Source organism: Dendrobium catenatum, unplaced genomic scaffold (assembly GCF_001605985.2).
Source record: "Dendrobium catenatum unplaced genomic scaffold, ASM160598v2 fragScaff_scaffold_772, whole genome shotgun sequence".
NCBI classification, from domain to species: Eukaryota; Viridiplantae; Streptophyta; class Magnoliopsida; order Asparagales; family Orchidaceae; genus Dendrobium; species Dendrobium catenatum.
Genome location: NW_021319234.1, coordinates 1,414,988 through 1,433,471, shown reverse-complemented (window position 1 = coordinate 1,433,471; position 18,484 = coordinate 1,414,988). Strand labels below are relative to the sequence as shown.

At 36.6% G+C, this 18,484-nt stretch overlaps 1 protein-coding gene across 2 annotated transcripts in view; it reads right to left on the bottom strand.

The window, feature by feature from the left end:
• Positions 1–1,688: 1,688 nt before the first annotated feature.
• LOC110101752 (phosphatidate cytidylyltransferase 5, chloroplastic) overlaps positions 1,689–18,484 on the bottom strand; it is a 31,178-nt gene continuing 14,382 nt past the window's right edge. Inside the window, exons 4-9 of one of the 2 annotated variants that reach the window (XM_028696587.1) lie at positions 18,240–18,364; positions 9,268–9,401; positions 6,989–7,104; positions 5,035–5,127; positions 2,107–2,285; positions 1,689–2,035 (exon numbers count right to left, since the gene is read on the bottom strand). In XM_028696587.1, coding sequence (XP_028552420.1) covers positions 2,194–2,285; positions 5,035–5,127; positions 6,989–7,104; positions 9,268–9,401; positions 18,240–18,364 — 560 coding nt within the window. In that variant the 3' untranslated portion in view covers positions 1,689–2,035; positions 2,107–2,193. The remainder of the gene's footprint in view (positions 2,036–2,106; positions 2,286–5,034; positions 5,128–6,988; positions 7,105–9,267; positions 9,402–18,239; positions 18,365–18,484) is intronic. The other variant, XM_020829797.2, reaches the window with a different exon arrangement.

The following is an 18,484-nucleotide window of genomic DNA, read 5'->3' as shown; positions in this document are numbered from 1 at the left end:
GTTCTAATATTTACAAAAACAAAAATATCATAATTGCATTTTTTCCCCTAAGAAATGATATGATGTAAAGCAAAAATAACAAAATATTTCTCCATGCATTATATTTTACATAAATATGATAATGTGTGGTCTTCTTATTATCAAAGAGAATGTTGAAAATCTCTCATCATATAATTATTTATGAAATAATCCTTAAAGTTGAAAGGCCCATTTAAAATAATAAAAATTCCATAAAGATAAGGATGGCCCAAAAATTTTGGCCACATGTCACCAATCACAACTATTGTTCTTGCAATTGGACTCTTAAGTGGGGCAAATTATTGCGTCCGGTGTCCAGATTCATCCGGACACCAATCCGCTATCGACATGTCACCCAAATACATATGATCCAGTGTATTTCGGTGACGTGGCATCACCGGATTGGATGTCCGGACAACCGGTGACCAGACGCAATAATTCGCCCTTAAGTGGACACCTGTTTTTGTCCCCTTGCCCTATGTGTTTTCTGAGGATTCTCATGCAGACAACTGCCATTGCAGCTCCTTTTGTTTTCTAATAACTTAGCTGTCTATGGATATCTTTTAAATTAAATAATATTATCTACTAATCTAGATGTGAATGCTTAAGATTTTATTAGGATGGTTTTCTTAATATTTTTTAAAAATAAATTCAATACAAAATTTCTACTTACAATATTTTCTGTTCTTAAAAATGATTGCAATTTTTTGTAAAGATGTAATAAAAAAATGTATTAAAAGAGTTGATAAGTTATCATATCTCAAAAATTATGATTAGATAAATTTTAAATTTACTAGATTTATTTTAATATAAAAACTTATTAATTTTAATTTATTACTGATATGGCTCACAAAAATCAGTACTGCATATCTGTTAAAAAATTTTAAAATTTAAAATATTCTCATCGAATTAATTTAAAAACTACTATAGTATGTAAAAATAATTAAAATTTAAAATTGCAATTATCATAAGATAAATTTTATAATTTTAAAATATATTCTGATTAAAAAAATTCATCAGAATACTCTCTCAAGTCTATGCACTTATTTCATAGATTTCCCCTTCAACGGTCCATCCGCGTGCTTCAGCTACCCCCTTCACTACCTATTCAAAAACATATAATAATAATAATTTTTAATTTTAACAAATAATAATAATAATAATGTTTAATTTTTCAAAAGATGACTGCGCTACAAGTAAGATTATGGAGCATGTGTTACAGGAAGATGAATACGACAACACATGCAAGGTTATAATGATGATGATGATGATGAGGACCTAGATTACGGAGAAGTTATTCTATGCGGACACCAGACCGTTCGGAGGCGAATCAAAATGCGCCATGTCACCCGGTACACAGCCGCGATACACAGCAAATGGGTGATGCATGCACTTTCTAATTCGTCTCCGGTTGACATCCGTATCCGCACAAAATAATTTCACTAGAATAAGACGATTGTAATATAATGCGAGATTGTAACATAGATATTATAACAGAACATGATGTATGTCTTACTGCACATATGACCTCATAAGAATACTTGAAAGTATAGTGCTGCTCATCAAATTCCAGAATTTCCAAATATTCAGAATTCTCTAATTTTCAATATGCCTAAATGAGCTATAAATGAAAATCTATAGATAAAATTTGAGAAAAAAAAAATCTAATATTTAGTCTAAATCTCTGAAACTCCTCAAAATTATAAAAAAATAAGTAACATAGATAACTAATTATCAACAATAAATAGCACAGAGCAGACATTAGTATGCTCAGAATATAATCAAACAATAGAACCATAAGCAGCTTTAACTTAAAAACTATCCTGCAACTGCACCATAATTTAAAAGCTTTAGAACCCCTAACATAAAGCTTTATATATTAGGCCTCTTAAATAACAATGGCATTTTATGATCTTTCAGAAAAAAGAACTTGTTAAGAGGATAGCAGTGTTACCTTGTTGACCAGATTTATATACATTTATTTCCCTTTGTTAAAACAAATTAGGTGATGGTTTACCTGAAATTTATTTGAATGGAGTTAGATAAAGAAACAAATGGTGAAAAAGTGTTGAAAAATCTTCACCTTACCTGAAGGGGTTGTTTTTTTCTTTCTCAGCAATGGAAGTTCAGGCTTGTTTCTTCAACACTCTCATAAGATTTGAAGTTTTGATAAAATTAAACACCAAATACAGGTAGAGCGAACTTCACAAATGAATAGCACAGAGCACCTGTGAACAAATAACTATCCAGTCTATCAAGCACACCTCCTGCAAAAAACACAGAATCACAAGTTACTGGCTTTTACTAGAGATGCAAATGGAATAGAGAGTCCAGACTTCAATGCAAATGATCCTATTGATAGTTAATGAAGTGAGTTGACTGGTTAACATAACATTAAATAAGAGAAAAAAAATCAAAATGGTCATTTATGAAGAATCAAAATGATCCTAACTATATTAAATGACCATTTGGTCACTCAAGTCTTTAAAGAGGAATCAAAATAGTTCCATGGTATGACTATTTTTATTCCTCGTTAAGAAGTTGAGGGATTAAAATGATCCTTTAATATAGTTGAAGATTGCTTAGTGTTTCACAAAAAGTCAAAGGATCATTTAGATCCTTTTTTTTCATTAAATAAAAGAGAGAACACTTTCTATGGGGTAATTGGGACAAAGTATCGTTATATATTTGGAAAATCCAGTGGTATAAGGCTTAAATCACATCATAAACCCAAAATGTATTCTCAATCCAGCCAAAACATGACTTAGCAAAATCTTGACAACTTTCTTTAGCATAGCCATTTCATCTTTAGAAGTCGCAAACCAAAAAGCATGGGTATACTCTTATTTTTCCTAGTTTCTATAATTATTATGCTGTTATTTTGAATAAATAATAAAAATAACAAAAAAACCAATGTAATATTTGATTATACAATACAACAAAAATGTCCAAATATTTTAAAGATATGTTTAAGATGAACTGAATCGTTATATTTGTATGTAACTGCTATGATCCAGGAAGCAACTTTTCTCTTCTTTCCCGGACAAGATCTTTTTTCGTTATCCCTGGTTCTTCTGCATTCAGCAGGCTTAAGCTCAACTTCAAATCCTCATGTCAATAACTACTAATTTGGGATCAATTTATATCAATTTTTATCAATTTCTTCTTGAAGGACTATTTGGGATTAATTTTGTATAACAGATGAATTAAATTGGAAAAAAATTGATAAGGGACTAAATTTGCCATATACAAATATTTGTGGAGTATTTTGGGCCTTTTCCTTATCCCACTAACAAAGATCATGCATCTCATAATAGCTAAATGATCCTAATATTCATCAGTATGATTATTCGACTCAAAAACGTGGAAAATTCATGTAGCCGACCCCACTTGGTTGGATAAAGGCTTGATGTTGTTGTTGTTTCATTTTAGAGGTGAATAGACAAAAACATTTAAGAGATTATTTAGATTGGGATGTTGTATTGAAGTTGCTGATGTAGGGCCTCCTGAATTACCGAACACCTTGCCGCCCTTGAGATCAATTCAGCATTTCAGCATAAAATAAACCTCGTTCTTGGGTTAGTCCTCCCAAACCTTCCCCACTATAAGATGAGTCCCAATGAGCATGAGTTGCATAATCTGGTGAATGAGTTCGTGGCAAAGCAGTTGGTCCAACCGAGCATAAGCCCCAGTGCAGTTCCATCTCTATTGGTTCCGAAGAAGGATGGAAGCTGACAGATGTGTGTGAATAGCAGGACAATCAATAAGATCACTGTTAAATTCCGATTTCCAATTCCAAGGGTTAATGAATTGCTAGATAAGTTATCCAGAGCGGCAATATTCTCCTAGCTTAATCTTCATAGTGGCTACTACAAAATATGCATTTGCTCGGGGGATTAATGGAAGATGGCATTTAAGACTCGACAAGGTTTGTATGAATGGAGGGTGATGCCATTTGGATTGTGTAACACCCCATCTACATTTATTCGACTCATGAATGAACTTTTGAAGGCCTTTTTGGATAAATTTTGTGTTGTGTACTTTGATGACATACTTGTCTATAGTCCTGATCTCAAAGCCCACTTGCAGCACTTGACGGCGGTAATTGCTGTCTTGAGGCAACACAAACTCTATTTGAAGTTTTGAACATCCCTAAGTGTGACCTTGCAAAATCAAAAGTGTATTTCTTAGGCTTCCTTGTCTCAGTTGCAGGTATAAATGTAGATCCTCGCAAAGTTTCGGCTATAACTGAATGGACGGTACCTCGATCGACTCAAACATCCGCAGCTTCCACGGGTTGGCAAGTTTTTACCGTTGATTCGTGCGAGGTTTCAACATTCTAGAAGCACTACTAACTGATGGACTAAAGCAGAAAACGTTCCAGTGGACTGACACTCAACAGAGAAGTTTTGATTCAATCAAATCAGCTCTTAGTTCAACTCCCGTCTTGACTATCCTTGGCTTTGAGTGACCCTTCCATGTGGATACGGATGCATCCATGACCGGCATAGGCGCGGTGCTCTCATGAGATGGAAGGCCTATTGAATTTTTAGTGAAAAGTTGAGTTCTTCACGGCAGAAGTGGACAATATATAAATAAGAATTGTATGTTATTGTTCGAGCCTTAAAACAATGCGAGCATTACCTTCTACATCAGGATTTTGTGCTTAGCAGCGATAATCAAGCGTTATAGTACAATAACAGTCAAAAGAACATCAACAGGATGCATGCCTGATGGATCCTATTTCTGCAGCGATTTTCATTTGTGTTAAAACACAAATCAGGAACAAAAAATCAAATTGTCAATGCTCTGAGCCGCTGATAAGCATTGCTAACACAATTACAAACTGAAATTACATGTTTACAATGTTTAAAAGACCTCTATGCCGAAGACATTGATTTTGGTAGCATCTGAACGTGTAACATCCATAAAGGCAGCCCGGACATCACAATACGCGACGGGTTTCTGTTCAAACAGAACATGTTATGCATTCCTGACTCATCTTGGAGGCAATACCTGATTCAAGAGATCCATGGTGGAGGGCTAGCCACACACATGTGAAGAGACAAGACAATAGCTCAACTACAAACACCGTTCTTTTGGCCACACCTGCGAAGAGATGTAACCAAATTCATTGAGCAGTGCGCAATTTTCCAATTATATAAAGGAGAAAAAAATATTGGGCTTTACACACCACTCCCTGTCCCCGGCTCCATATGGGAGGACCTTAGTCTAAATTTTGTGCTTAGCCTACTGAAAATAAAAAAGGGTCGGATTCTATCATGGTTGTGGTAGACTGTTTCTCCAACATGGCTTACTTTATAAAGTACAAGAAGACATTCAATGCCCACAATATTGCTCGTTTGTTCTTCCATAACATTGTGTGTTTACATAGTATTCCTCGCAGCCTCACTTCCGACAAGGATGTCAAATTTATAAGCCATTTTTGGGGTGAGTTATGAAAACGGATGGAACTGAACTCAAGCTAAGTTCTGCTGACCACCCTCAAACAGATGGTCAAATCGAAGTAATGAACACAACATTAAGTAATATGCTTTGTTGTTTGGTCCGCGAGCATCCAAAACAGTGGTGTCAGTTCTTGGGACAGGCTGAATTTGCGTATAATTCAATGCCAAATAGATTGGCGGGCCGCTGTCCTTTCAGCATTGTCTACACCAAAATCCCAAACCATGTTGTTGATCTTGCTGTTTTACCAAAATGCACAAGTAAGGCAGTTGCCAACATGACTAATCAGTTTTCAAATATGTTGCAAGATGTCAAGGCAAAGCTTGAGCAATCTAATAGAAGTTACAAACAGCAAGCTGATTTGCATAGGAGAGGCAAAGTATATGAAACGGGGGAACTCGTGCTAGTCAGGCTGCACAAGGAACGATTTCCTGTTGGCATGTACTCCAAACTCAGCCCGAGAAAGCTTGGACCTGTCACTATTCATAAGAGGATTAATGACAATGCCTATGTTGTTGATCTACCTGCCCATATTCAGAATTCATTTACATTCAACATCGCCGATATTTACCCATTTCATACAGCAAATGAAGGAAAGACTGCTTCAAATCTGTCTGAGTCAGATTCTTCTGCAACAGGGGAGACTTAATGCGGTGCATCAGCTCATTTCTAGTATCTACATTTTCACATTAGTTCGTATTTCTGTTTTAATTAGTTATGCAAGCACTACTATCTCTGCCACCCACTTCCCTTTTCAGTTATAGGTACCATTTTTACCTTTTATTTGTTTAGCTTTTAATAGACTGAGCACAAGTGATATATATACCTAAAATGCATTAAGAAAAGGATATACAAAAATATAATCTACAGTATTGTGAGAACAGCTTTCTCTTCTATTGAGTTCTTTCGGTTTGCTCTTCTCCTTCCCGCGAGACTACTAAGTCAGGAAGGGTAAGACAAAGACAAAGATAAAGAGATGAGGGAGGAAGATGGGGAAAGAAGGGAGGGTGAGCACATACAGGGGAGGGAAGAGGGGAGGGAGAGTGGAAGAGTTAGGGTTAAAAGGGAGAAAGCATAAGTAAGAGGGGTGCAAGACAGGAGAGGACAAGAGACTAAGAGGGAAAATGTGCTCTCTTTTTTTCTGATTTCATTAATATTCAGTGGAGCCTACCACATATATAATTTAATTGCGCATGATATTCTATATTTACGTGGTGATTGTTCCTTGACATTTCTTTATTGTTTCCAGTACAAACTAAAACACCGGTGTTAGTATTTTCAATGCTGATAATTGTACTCGGTACAACTTAAATATCTATTATTGCACAAAACATTTAAACTTGTTATGAATTTAGTGCTGCTCAAAAGGCACATATATTTCAGGAAATTTGGACATGAAAACATTCAGACATGATAAGAGCATACACATTTTTCATTATAAATTATTTGCAGGGAGAAGCCATGATTCAGTGCAGAAAACTTAAGCAGTAAAAATGGTGATTACCATGCCCAGGTATCAGAGATCCAGAGTCCTTAACACCAGCATCACGTTTAATCATTGACTCAGTGAGATCCCCAAAGAGAGAACTAATGAAATTCAGAATTCCAAAAGCTGAAGCACTGAATTTTATGAAATAAATTAAAATTGATCCAACAAATATTTCCCAAGAAAAACATAAATCATAGTTTAGCAGAAAATATTGAGTACTGAAATGAATCCATTATCAAAGGATTTGAAGATATGGAAATGGAAAGTTAAGAGAATCATTTGAAGTGCAACATAGATAATGAAAACTACAGCATGCAACTTATGTTAGAGAAGCAATTCTTCATATTCCTATAAAAAATGAAAAGATGTGAAAACAAAAACATGTGAAACTTGATATTTGGAAGGATGTTTCCCTATATAATTTAAACAGAACATAGTAAGTAGCTTAATGCCTTAATCTAGCAAAAACCTCTTATGTTAAATATGTGAAAACAATCAGAAGTATAGAATATCAAATTTTTTAAAATAAGCTAATATATTATGCATCGATTCCCAATGGATTCCCCATGCAATCAGTGAACAAGTTAAAATTGGAATAGAAGTTAAACTTTAAATTTTTTATGATTATAATAACACATTCAAATAGTATCAAAATACATGTCAATTGTTGTGAAAAATCAAATAATTACTTAAGACAATGCCTTCACTACCGTAACATTTATATTGCAGTTTTAAACAGGTTCGATACATGCTGAACTTTTTAACCATTTTGACACAAACATGAAAGCCACCACCAATAATTCTCCGTTACTTTTTCTTGAATAGATATAAAAGGCATATCAAGATGAATTGAGTTGTTTGATTGGAACAACTAAGCATTCCACCAAATGAAAGCTTAAAACAAGTGGCAAGGAAAGAACATTAATTTTGACAGAAAGCAAAAGATAAAAAAAAAAAAAAATTCTGCGAAGTATAAAGACTAATTCTCACACATGGTTCAGAATGAAAGGAGCTGTAGATCCAAGCCAACATAATAACTTCAACATATCTTGGATACAAATATATAATTTTTTTTTTCTGAACACAAACCAAATCATTCCAGTGGTACTTAACCATATAGATCAACAAAAATCATATGAATGTTTTTCTTGTTCTATTTTTTGAGTAATAGCCTTGAAAATATGTCTATAATGGATATCCCTAGCATAAAATCAAACTAATTCATTGAGATTGACCTAATTCAATCTTCCATTCACCTCCTCCCACAACTTCATTTTATAATCATAAAATTGACTCCCTTCTTAATCAGCATACTCCTTAGAGCCTCCTTTCTTCCTAAATATTGGTATTAATATGCTTCTTCTCCAATCATTTAATGCCCCCCTAAAGGTTGGTTGGTTGGGAGAAAACATACTGTAAAGTTCTAATATGCAAATTAACTTTTGTGTTTGGTTAAAGTTAATGAAGTATAATAAAGTTACTTAACTAGTCCATTTTTTATTCTTCTTCATTAGCCCATCAGAGATCAAACTGGCATACTTCACTTCCTTCATTAAACTATTATAAAGTAAATGCAATCAAATTGTTCACATTAACTTTGCAGGGATTTATTATATTGACACTTAAATACAGGAAACAACACAATCCCTTTAATCTTCACAATCCATTAAAAAAAGTTTGTTAACCAAGCTAATTTAATATCATTAATAACTCTCAAAATTTCAATAGGCAAATTGTTAGAACCCTAAAGTTCTACTATGATGTATCTTCCTAGAGTTAACTCCACCTCACTTCTTTGGACCATTCTATTATATACCTCATTATTTTGTATATGAAAGACTTTCAAAAAGATCTTTTTAAAATCTCATTTATTTTTTTTCTCAAAGTAGCGTTTTAATAGTTCCTTGAAAATTAAAAAAAAAAAGTTCCTTGAAAATTATATTATACCAAAAATCAATATTATAAAAAATTTCAGCGATCTCAATCATGGATAACAGCAAAAAAATTTGATTAGATTATTTAATCAGGCTGCAATGAAGGGATGGCAAACAACCATTCATCCACAACTAAGGAAAACAAAAAAAAAAATGCTCCCATAATGATGAAAGGTGCAACAATGAGAATGCATGTTACAGCAACATCCTACAGTAATTCTCGGAAAGTTAATTAAAACATCCAAAATCTTTAACATAACTTCTAGTTTTCCTCAACAGAATAAAAAAAATAGATGAAAACTTTGCCATCCATGCTTTAACAATTTGGCAGCGACTGCAAGCAGGTGATTGAATATTTACCTTAATAAAGATGAAGGCCAAGATAAAATTCTTGACAGAGAAATTGCAACAACTACACAACCTATTAAACCAGCAAAGGCACCCTCCAAAGTCTTCTTTGGACTGATACTAGTCAATGGAGTCCGACCAAATGCCTGCAAAGCACAGAAACTCATTTCATTCAATATTCTAATAACAAAGCATTAAAAATTAAAAATTAATAGAGATAATGATGCCTAAAGGTAATCAAACTAAAAGAAATGATAAATATTAGTATTTTCATCATTGTACATCATGAACAAGTTTATCTTTTATGATAAACAATCACACTTGGTATACATCAGAAACTTGATTTATTTCATAATATCTAGCCCAAGTTTTATGATTAACTGTTGACCTACCATAGCCCTCTACCTTCCACCTTTTTAATTTGAGCTTGAAATCAACAATGTCGGGTTCTAGAATGGATCATCAATACATAGCTTAATTGGACGGCAGAAAAAGGCACAACAGGATTGCAGATTGCTTGTTCGATAAGAAGCAGCAAATGCATGGTTTCATGGATTAAAAAATGATATAAGTTCAAGTCTTTCAGAAAGGAGCATCTAGCATAAAAAGTTGAACTAGCTTAATGAAAAGACAATTGTACTAAAATATGATTATGCCAGAAAATGAGAGCTCTGGGTTTTCATTAGATCTCATATTTTCGATTGAAGCCAGTACCAGACACTAAGAACACTCTGAAACTTCCAATTTAACTTGTCAAATAGCACAAAGAATCAGAAGTACGAAATCAAGAGCAAATAATTTTCTGCCTGAAAAGAGCAGGAGAGTTATCTCCTCAACAAGTAAACCAGAACGCCAGTCCACCATGCGTGGTATTAGATCCAACCAATTAATTGCAGATTAATATTTAAAGTTTGGGTAAGAAGGGGAGAGATAACTTCCCCGGAATTATTATTAGTTTTAGTTCACAGTGCAGCACATTATAACAAATTTAAGCAAAACACAATTATAGCACAACAACTTCCTAAAATAAGTGATAATCGACATAATTTAATAAATAAACTTATTAATTTTCCGATTTTCCTCAATTTTAAACAGCAGCTGACTTTATCCTTCACAAATAATAATAGAGCTTTAATGCAACACCATGATTATGAATAGAAATAAGGGTTTACATTAAAGAGGTATACGCCAATGAGATCAGAGAAAAGCTGAGAGGAGATAAACTTTTTTTATATGCATCGTATTAAAAACAGCTACAATAGGTGCTCTTTTTATATTGAGCTATCGGTATAGATCCAATACATGTAACAGAAACCGTTTCATGTTAAGAGCTGTGATTGACTTTATGGTTTGAGGTAGAGAGCTGTGATGAGATGCTATGAAAGGGTATTGAACCTTCATGCAATATCTATGACTTGGAATTGATGTTGTTATTAACTCCCCTCAAATTGATGGGCATCAATTGGATCATCAATTTGCCACTTAGAGAACCAAAATGTTTGATTGGTAGAGTTTTAGTGAGTGAGTGATGTGAAACGTAAGCGGAGGCTTTGCTAGGGAGAGGATCTCTTCCCCAAAAAGCTGAAAAAATACTCTTCAGGAAATCTGAAATTTTCTTCAGGTTTCTTATTCAAAACCTGAGAGGAATGGCTTAGGATCAAGGGAAATTTGAAGGAGCCTTCACGCCTTGATTCCAGCAACGTGTTGAGTGAGAGAGAGAGAGAGTTGAGGAGAGACAACCCAGTAAAGAGCATGGGGAGTTCGGCCAGCAACAGAGAGATTTTGGAGAAATAATTCCAAGCAAAACAATGAAGGAGGAGGCGGCTGATTGAGACCAGAATCTCCTAATGCCACTCTCAGCCTATGGAAGGAATTGATGGCTCAGTTTCACCTGGAGGGATAGGAATTAAATTATGCTTTAATTGCCTGAGATTTTGGGAATTCTCAGATTTGGGAATTCTTTCCCAAATCTGCTGGAGTTAATGAATGAGAGGGAATAATCCTGATTTCCCATCTCAGATTTTGAAATCTGGAATGAAAGCTGCAGTTACGTTGAGAGGAAAGGTATTTAGGAGCATTTAAGAGGTGGTGATGTGGCAATTAAATAGAAAACAATAAGGGGAAGGCCGGCCAAGCATAGAGAGGGAGAAAATGTTTAACTTAAGTAGGTGGGGACAACTTGGTTAACAAAGCTTTAAATAAAAATCAGAAATATATTTCAGGTTTTTAAGCTAGGGAAGTTTCTTAATAAGAGGGTATTAATTAAGACCAATTTGAATTCAAATTCAAATTGAAATCTAATTAATTTGGAGACCTCAAATTAAGGAGCTAAATTAGGAAAGTATCAAAGCTTCATGAGAGTTTTGAATTTCAAATTCAAAACTCCAAGAGGGGCCGGCGGGTGGAGTGGTGGGAAAGGAAAATTGGGGAAGAGGGGGCGGCGGCTTGGACCAATTTTCAGGTGGTGGTGGCCGGTGGCCTAGGCAGCCCAAGGTGGCCGGCGGAAGTGCTTGGTGGAAACGGGTGAGGGGATGGAGTTCAAGAAAGAATGCGGATTCCGGACAATTCTCCTTGAATTCTCACACTAATTGATCGCAAAGAAAAATTGGAGGAAGGTCTAGAACTCACAAAGAGATCTAGCTCTTCCAAAACTCACTAAGAGATTTGGGAAGGGATGCACTCACAAAGACAACACAAGTAGAGAACTCACTAAGAGATCTCAACATAAAAAGAACTCACTAAGAGATCTAAAGATGGAACTCACAAAGAGAACGCAAAAAGCAAATTTTCATTAACAATTCATCATCCCATGACATAGAAAGAGCTCTATATACAGGCCTAAGAAACTAAAATAAGACACATATGCCCTAGCTTACATAGGACGCCCCTCTTAAGCGAGGGTAAAAACGGAAAATTCATAATAAAAATTTAAAAATTACAACTAAAATATAAGAATAACGTGGGACGATTACAGCCGTTTGATCTTCAGCTCGGATAGTCATGGAAGGTTGGATGTCCGCATCATTCTCTCCGGGGTGAAAAAAGAGCTCGACTCCGTCGAGTCCGCACCCCAGGTAACCATGCTCTGATACCAAACTGATGTGAAACGTAAGCGGAGGCTTTGCTAGGGAGAGGATCTCCTCTCCAAAAGCTGAAAAAATACTCTCAAGAAATCTGAAATTTTCTTCAGGTTTCTTATTCAAAACCTGAGAGGAATGGCTTAGGATCAAGGAAATTTGAAGGAGCCTCACGCCTTGATTCCAGCAACGTTGTTGAGTGAGAGAGAGAGAGAGTTGAGGAGAGACAACCCAGTAAAGAGGCATGGGGAGTTCGGCCAGCAGCAGAGAGATTTTGGAGAAAATAATTCCAAGCAAAACAAATGAAGAGGCGGCGGCTGATTGAGACCAGGGAATCTCTAATGCCCACTCCAGCCTCCTTGGAAGGATTGATGGCTCAGTTTCCACCTGAAGGGATAGGAATTAAATTATGCTTTAATTGCCTGAGATTTTGGGAATTCTCAGATTTGGGAATTCTTTCCCAAATCTGCTGGAGTTAATGAATGAGAGGGAATAATCCTGATTTCCCATCTCAGATTTTGAAATCTGGAATGAAAGCTGCAGTTACGTTGAGAGGAAAGGTATTTAGGAGCATTTAAGAGGTGGTGATGTGGCAATTAAATAGAAAACAATAAGGGGAAGGCCGGCCAAGCATAGAGAGGGAGAAAATGTTTAACTTAAGTAGGTGGGGACAACTTGGTTAACAAAGCTTTAAATAAAAATCTGAAATATATTTCAGGTTTTCAAGCTAGGGAAGTTTCTTAATAAGAGGGTATTAATTAAGACCAATTTGAATTCAAATTCAAATTGAAATCTAATTAATTTGGAGACCTCAAATTAAGGAGCTAAATTAGGAAAGTATCAAAGCTTCATGAGAGTTTTGAATTTCAAATTCAAAACTCCAAGAGGGGCCGGCGGGTGGAGTGGTGGGGAAGGAAAATTGGGGAAGAGGGGGCGGCGGCTTGGACCAATTTTCAGGTGGTGGTGGCCGGTGGCCTAGGCAGCCCAAGGTGGCCGGCGGAAGTGCTTGGTGGAAACGGGTGAGGGGATGGAGTTCAAGAAAGAATGCGATATGGACGAATTCTCCTTGAATTCTCACACTAATTGATCGCAAAGAAAAATTGGAAGGTCTAGAACTCACAAAGAGATCTAACTCTTCCCAAAACTCACTAAGAGATTTGGGAGAGGGATGCACTCACAAAGAGAACACAAAGTAGAGAACTCACTAAGAGATCTCAAAAGAAAAAGAACTCACTAAGAGATCTAAAGATGGAACTCACAAAGAGAACGCAAAAAACAAATTTTCATTAACAATTCATCATCCCATTACATAAGAAAGGGCCTCTATATACAGGCCTAAGAAACTAAAATAAGACACATATGCCCCTAAGGCTTACATAGGATGATCCTCTTAAGCGAGGGTAAAAACGGAAAATTCATAATAAAAATTTAAAAATTACAACTAAAATATAAGATAACGTGGGACGATGACAGCCGTTGATCTTCAGCTCCTCGAATAGCCATGGAAGGTTGGATGTCTGCATCAGTGAGTCTGCGAGTTGCTCTTGAGAGGCAACATGGTGAGTTGCTCTTGAGAGGCAACATGGTGAACGTTGACTTCCTTTGACTTGATGCAGTTGCATATGAAGCGACAATTGATTTCAATATGTTTGGCATGAGCAAGAAATATAGGGTTGTTGGTGAGAGCAATGGCGAAGTTGTCACAATATAGAAGGGTTGGAGAGGGGGATGTCAAATTCTTGTAGAAAGATGATGAAGCCAAATAAGGTATGCGGCTATGTTGTCTAGTTTTTTATGTTTTGTTTCAAATGGATGATTTGGCCATTGTGGTATGTTTCTTGACACAACAATAGATGAGGATTAGGCCGAGAAAGGCGCAATAACATGCGGTTGATATTATGTCGTGACGGTCTCTTTGGTCTAGTTGGATTCAACATATACACTAAGTTGTAGTTAGTCGTGGTACATGAAAAGGTCATAGTGAGTTGTGCCTTGAATGTAATGACAAATATTTGAGGTGTTGATAATGAATGTCAAGGGGTTTATGCATGTATTGGCACAAGTGATTGATTGCAACAACAAGGTCAAGCCTTGTCACGGTGAGATACTAAAGGGATTCAAAGAGTAGACAACATGATGTATGATTGGAACATTCAAATTACAAGGTTTCTATGAGGGGAGTTTTAGCTAGGTTGGAGTTTTGCATTGGATTGCACTCATGCATTCCCGAACATTGGAGTAGCTCCATGGCATAGCTAGTTTGATTTAACTAAAGGCAATAGAAGGCCTACGATGCAGTGACGCAAAGGAAATGGGAGAGAGTGTCGAGGTTTCCCATGTGGAATGATGTTGCCAAGTTCAATAGAGTTTAGAGATTTATTGTGGCTTGTTTCTAGTTTAGAGGATGTTGTCTGCATAGATCAAGATGTACATGCAGTCATAGTGGAATTTGTAGAGTAGTAGGGAGTGATCAGCAGTGCACTGCTAGGGACAAGCCTAAGATGCTATTGATGGTTCGTGAATGTGATAAACCATTGTCGACGGGCTTACTTGAGACCGCATACAGTGCTTTTAAGGGGATAGAGATGATTCAAGGTGCTGTTGATGTAGAACATCAATGCAACAAATGATTTGATTAAGAAACTTGCATGCTTAAATTTTAGAGAACAATCGTAAGCAAAACTTATATTGATTTAACGATAAGACAAAACAATAAGGTGATAAAATACGCTTAGGCCAAATCACATGCGTAGCAGTTAAGATTCTAAAATAGTTAATTAATATAATCTTGCGTACATGAAAGGTTTTCAACAAAAATTCTTATGCTAGCAATAAGATTAGTCACTATGCAAGGGTCCCTCACTCAACTCCCTAAATCACTAAGCTTTAGCAGAGGCGAGTAAACATGAACTTTGTGACTCAAATTATAACCACAAATGAGAATAAATTAGGAAGATAGGGAACTTGAGGAAGAGTTTACCATAGTCAAATTCTTAGGCATGGTTAGTGGCGTGCGGATGAAGCCCTGAAGTGTGGTGGTTGTTCTTGATGATGCTCTGCCGTTGGATAGCCATTGGAGTCTTCTGGGTAGCAAACAGAAGTCTTCCGGATGGCAAAACAGTACTAGAAGGCTACTAGATTTTCTGGACAGCAAGAGAAAACATTGGGACAACAATTTTGAGCTCGTGGGAGAAGTTGGACAATAGTTTCACAGGCCTCAAAATTCTGGACAGCAGCCACAACAGCAGGGGCAGCAACTTTGGGCTTGTGGAAGACTCTGGACAGCAGATCCACAAGCTTCAAATCCTGGACAGCAACTCAGTTCAGGAAAATAAGGTCTTGGCTGATCCGTTGAAGGGAAGAAGATGGAGTATGGGATTAAGAGCTTTCCTTAAAGTTCTCTCCTCCTACGAATTAAATTCAGGAATTGATTTGAGAGCTGAATAGGGAATTAATTAGATAGAAGAGATAGGGTGGGCCGGCCATGCATGGGGAGTTAATTGGGGAACAACGTTTATACAAAATGTATTATTTTATGTTTACGCAATTTTTTGATTTTGAGGCTTACGCCTCAAATCGCCTTGAGGCTTACGCCTCGCCTCACGAACGAAAAACGCCTCAATACCCGAATACGCAATTTTAAACCTTGTTGGGGAATTCATGATTCCTTCCAAACTTAGGTTGCTAATTGGGGAAAGAGAGTAAGAGAGAAATCTCTAATCAATTTTAGATTTTAGAGGAATTGAGAGCTTTCAAAAATAAATCAATCTCTTTAGGAAAGGATTTCAAATTCAATTTAATTGGAATTTGAAATTTGAATTCTTTCCAAAGTGAAGATGATCTAAGCTAGGAAAGTATTTAATCCCTCCCAAGTGAGAGGTTTTTATTTTGGAAAGCATTAAGGAGGTGGGGACAAGGAGGGGCCGGCAGCATCATGGCTTGGGGGGCTTGGGGAGGAGTTATGGCTTACCAAATCAAGATCCTTTAACTGGGAAAGAGAAATTAAAGCCAAGTCAATTTGAATTTGATTTGGGCTTAATTCAAGGGACTTTTCTAAAATAGATTTTTATTTTAGGAAATATTTCAAATTTCAAAATTGATTGAAATTATAAAATTAAGGCTCTCCAAAGTGGGAGTTATGCAAAAGGAAAGTGTTGATGAGGTGTGAGATGTGGGAGAAGGGAATTAGGGTTTGGAAGGTGGCGGCTAGGGTTTGGCTTGCTATGACCGGCAGTTATGTTAGGGTTTGGGGTAGGTAGGGGGGGAGGGGGGTTGGGAATTGCGTGAGTCAACCAATCAAGGGATGATCCTCCTTGGATGGCCGGTGGCTAGGTGGGAAGGGAGAAGAGTGTTGGCCGGTGGTGGGGCTTGGGCTTGAAGTGAGGCCGGCAGTCTTGGGTTTGGGAAACCCAAAGCCAACGGCAAGGGGAAGGGGAGGAAGGAAGGAAAGGATAGAGAAAAAAAAAAAGAAGAAAACCACGAACCCGGACGCTTTCAAGGTTGGTGAGTGATCTGCGTACCCTCTCCTAGGGATTTCTTTCCAAAGCTCTCAAACGCACACACAAACAAAAGAGTACAAGAAATTTCATTAACATTCATTCATTCCATAAGAGGGAAAAGACAGCAATAAATAGTCCCTCATACAAGAACAAAACAAAAAACCAAATGGCCCCCTTGGGATTACATGCATCTAGTCCCTTAAGTGAGGGTAAAAGTGGAAAATGACACTAATAAAAAAATATAATATATCAATCACAACTAAAGAGATTCGATCGTAGTCGTAGATCGTTATCCTAGTTGCTGATACACTTTCCATGATATGATGTCTGCATCAGCTGTCCATATTGAAAGTTGAGAGTTTGAGCCGTGTAGACTATTGTGTTGAGGTGACCGTGGAGGAAATCATTAGAGATATTGTGTTTAGTGATAAACCAATTCCGAGTAAGGGCATTGATAAGGAGAACATGGATGGTGGGCATATTGGGAACTTGACTGAAGGTTTCAATATAATCAATGTAATGTTCTTGTTTGTAGCCTTATGCCATGAGCCTAACTTTATGTTTAGCCATAGATCCATCTTAGTTGTTTTTTTTTTTTTTGAAAGTCCACTTACTGCCCAAGAGATTTTGCATGGGTGATAGGGGGACAAGTACCCAAGTTCCTTGCTCCTCTTGGGCTTTGAAATCTTGTGACATAGCCATGTGTTAGTGAACTTCACAGGCAGTTGTAGAGTAGCAACTAGCACGCGTAGATTCATTGGAGGTTGTTTGGTTCATGTTTAGTATATGTTTGGGCTTTAGGCTAAGTGATCATTGGATGGCCAAATGCAATTGCAGTGTTCAGGTGGTAGAGTTGTAAAGATACAATAGTGCTTTGGTCATATCGCATTTGGCAAATGGCACGGGTGAGCTAAATTGTGGTGAGGTGCATGTTTAAGGTGGGGGCACGTGTTGGTGAAGAGCATGTGACCATGTAGTGGGAAGCATATGCTCGAGGTCATGATGAGGGTCAGGGGAGGGAGGGCAGCTATTGAAGTGGTTTGTTGGGTGTTTGGAGAATAATTGTAGAAAGGGAATATGTTTTTGTTAAACAATACATGATGTGAGATGAAATTCTTACCTAAGTTCAAAACATGGCATTTTTAGCCCTTATGTGAGATGGCATATCCAAGAAAGATGCAGATGGATGATCCTAGAGAAAGTTTGTTTATAGAGTGCGAGCATAGCCATGGGGAGCAAACATCTAAAAAATAAAGATCCTTCTAACTAAAAATTCAGATCATTTACTTGCAACTCATATCTATCAGACAATCACATCTTGACAGTTCAACCATTAATTTACGCAAATGCACAATAAATTCAACTTCAAATATCATTTTATAATCAGTCATAAAATTCTAGAGATTACCCTTCCACCCAAAAAAGCGAATGTATCTGCCGCAATTATGCTGCTAACGGAAATAATGGTTGCTACAAGTCCAACAGTCCAATGAGCACGACCACCAAGAAGAATTGGCCAATATTTTCCTAATTCTGCAAAAGTATATCACAGAGCAAGAACATTAACAAACCAATAAATTTATTTTAAACCAAGCAATAGCTCCAAATAACAAATTCAAAAACAGCAAGATGATAAAAAAGATTAGAAGAATG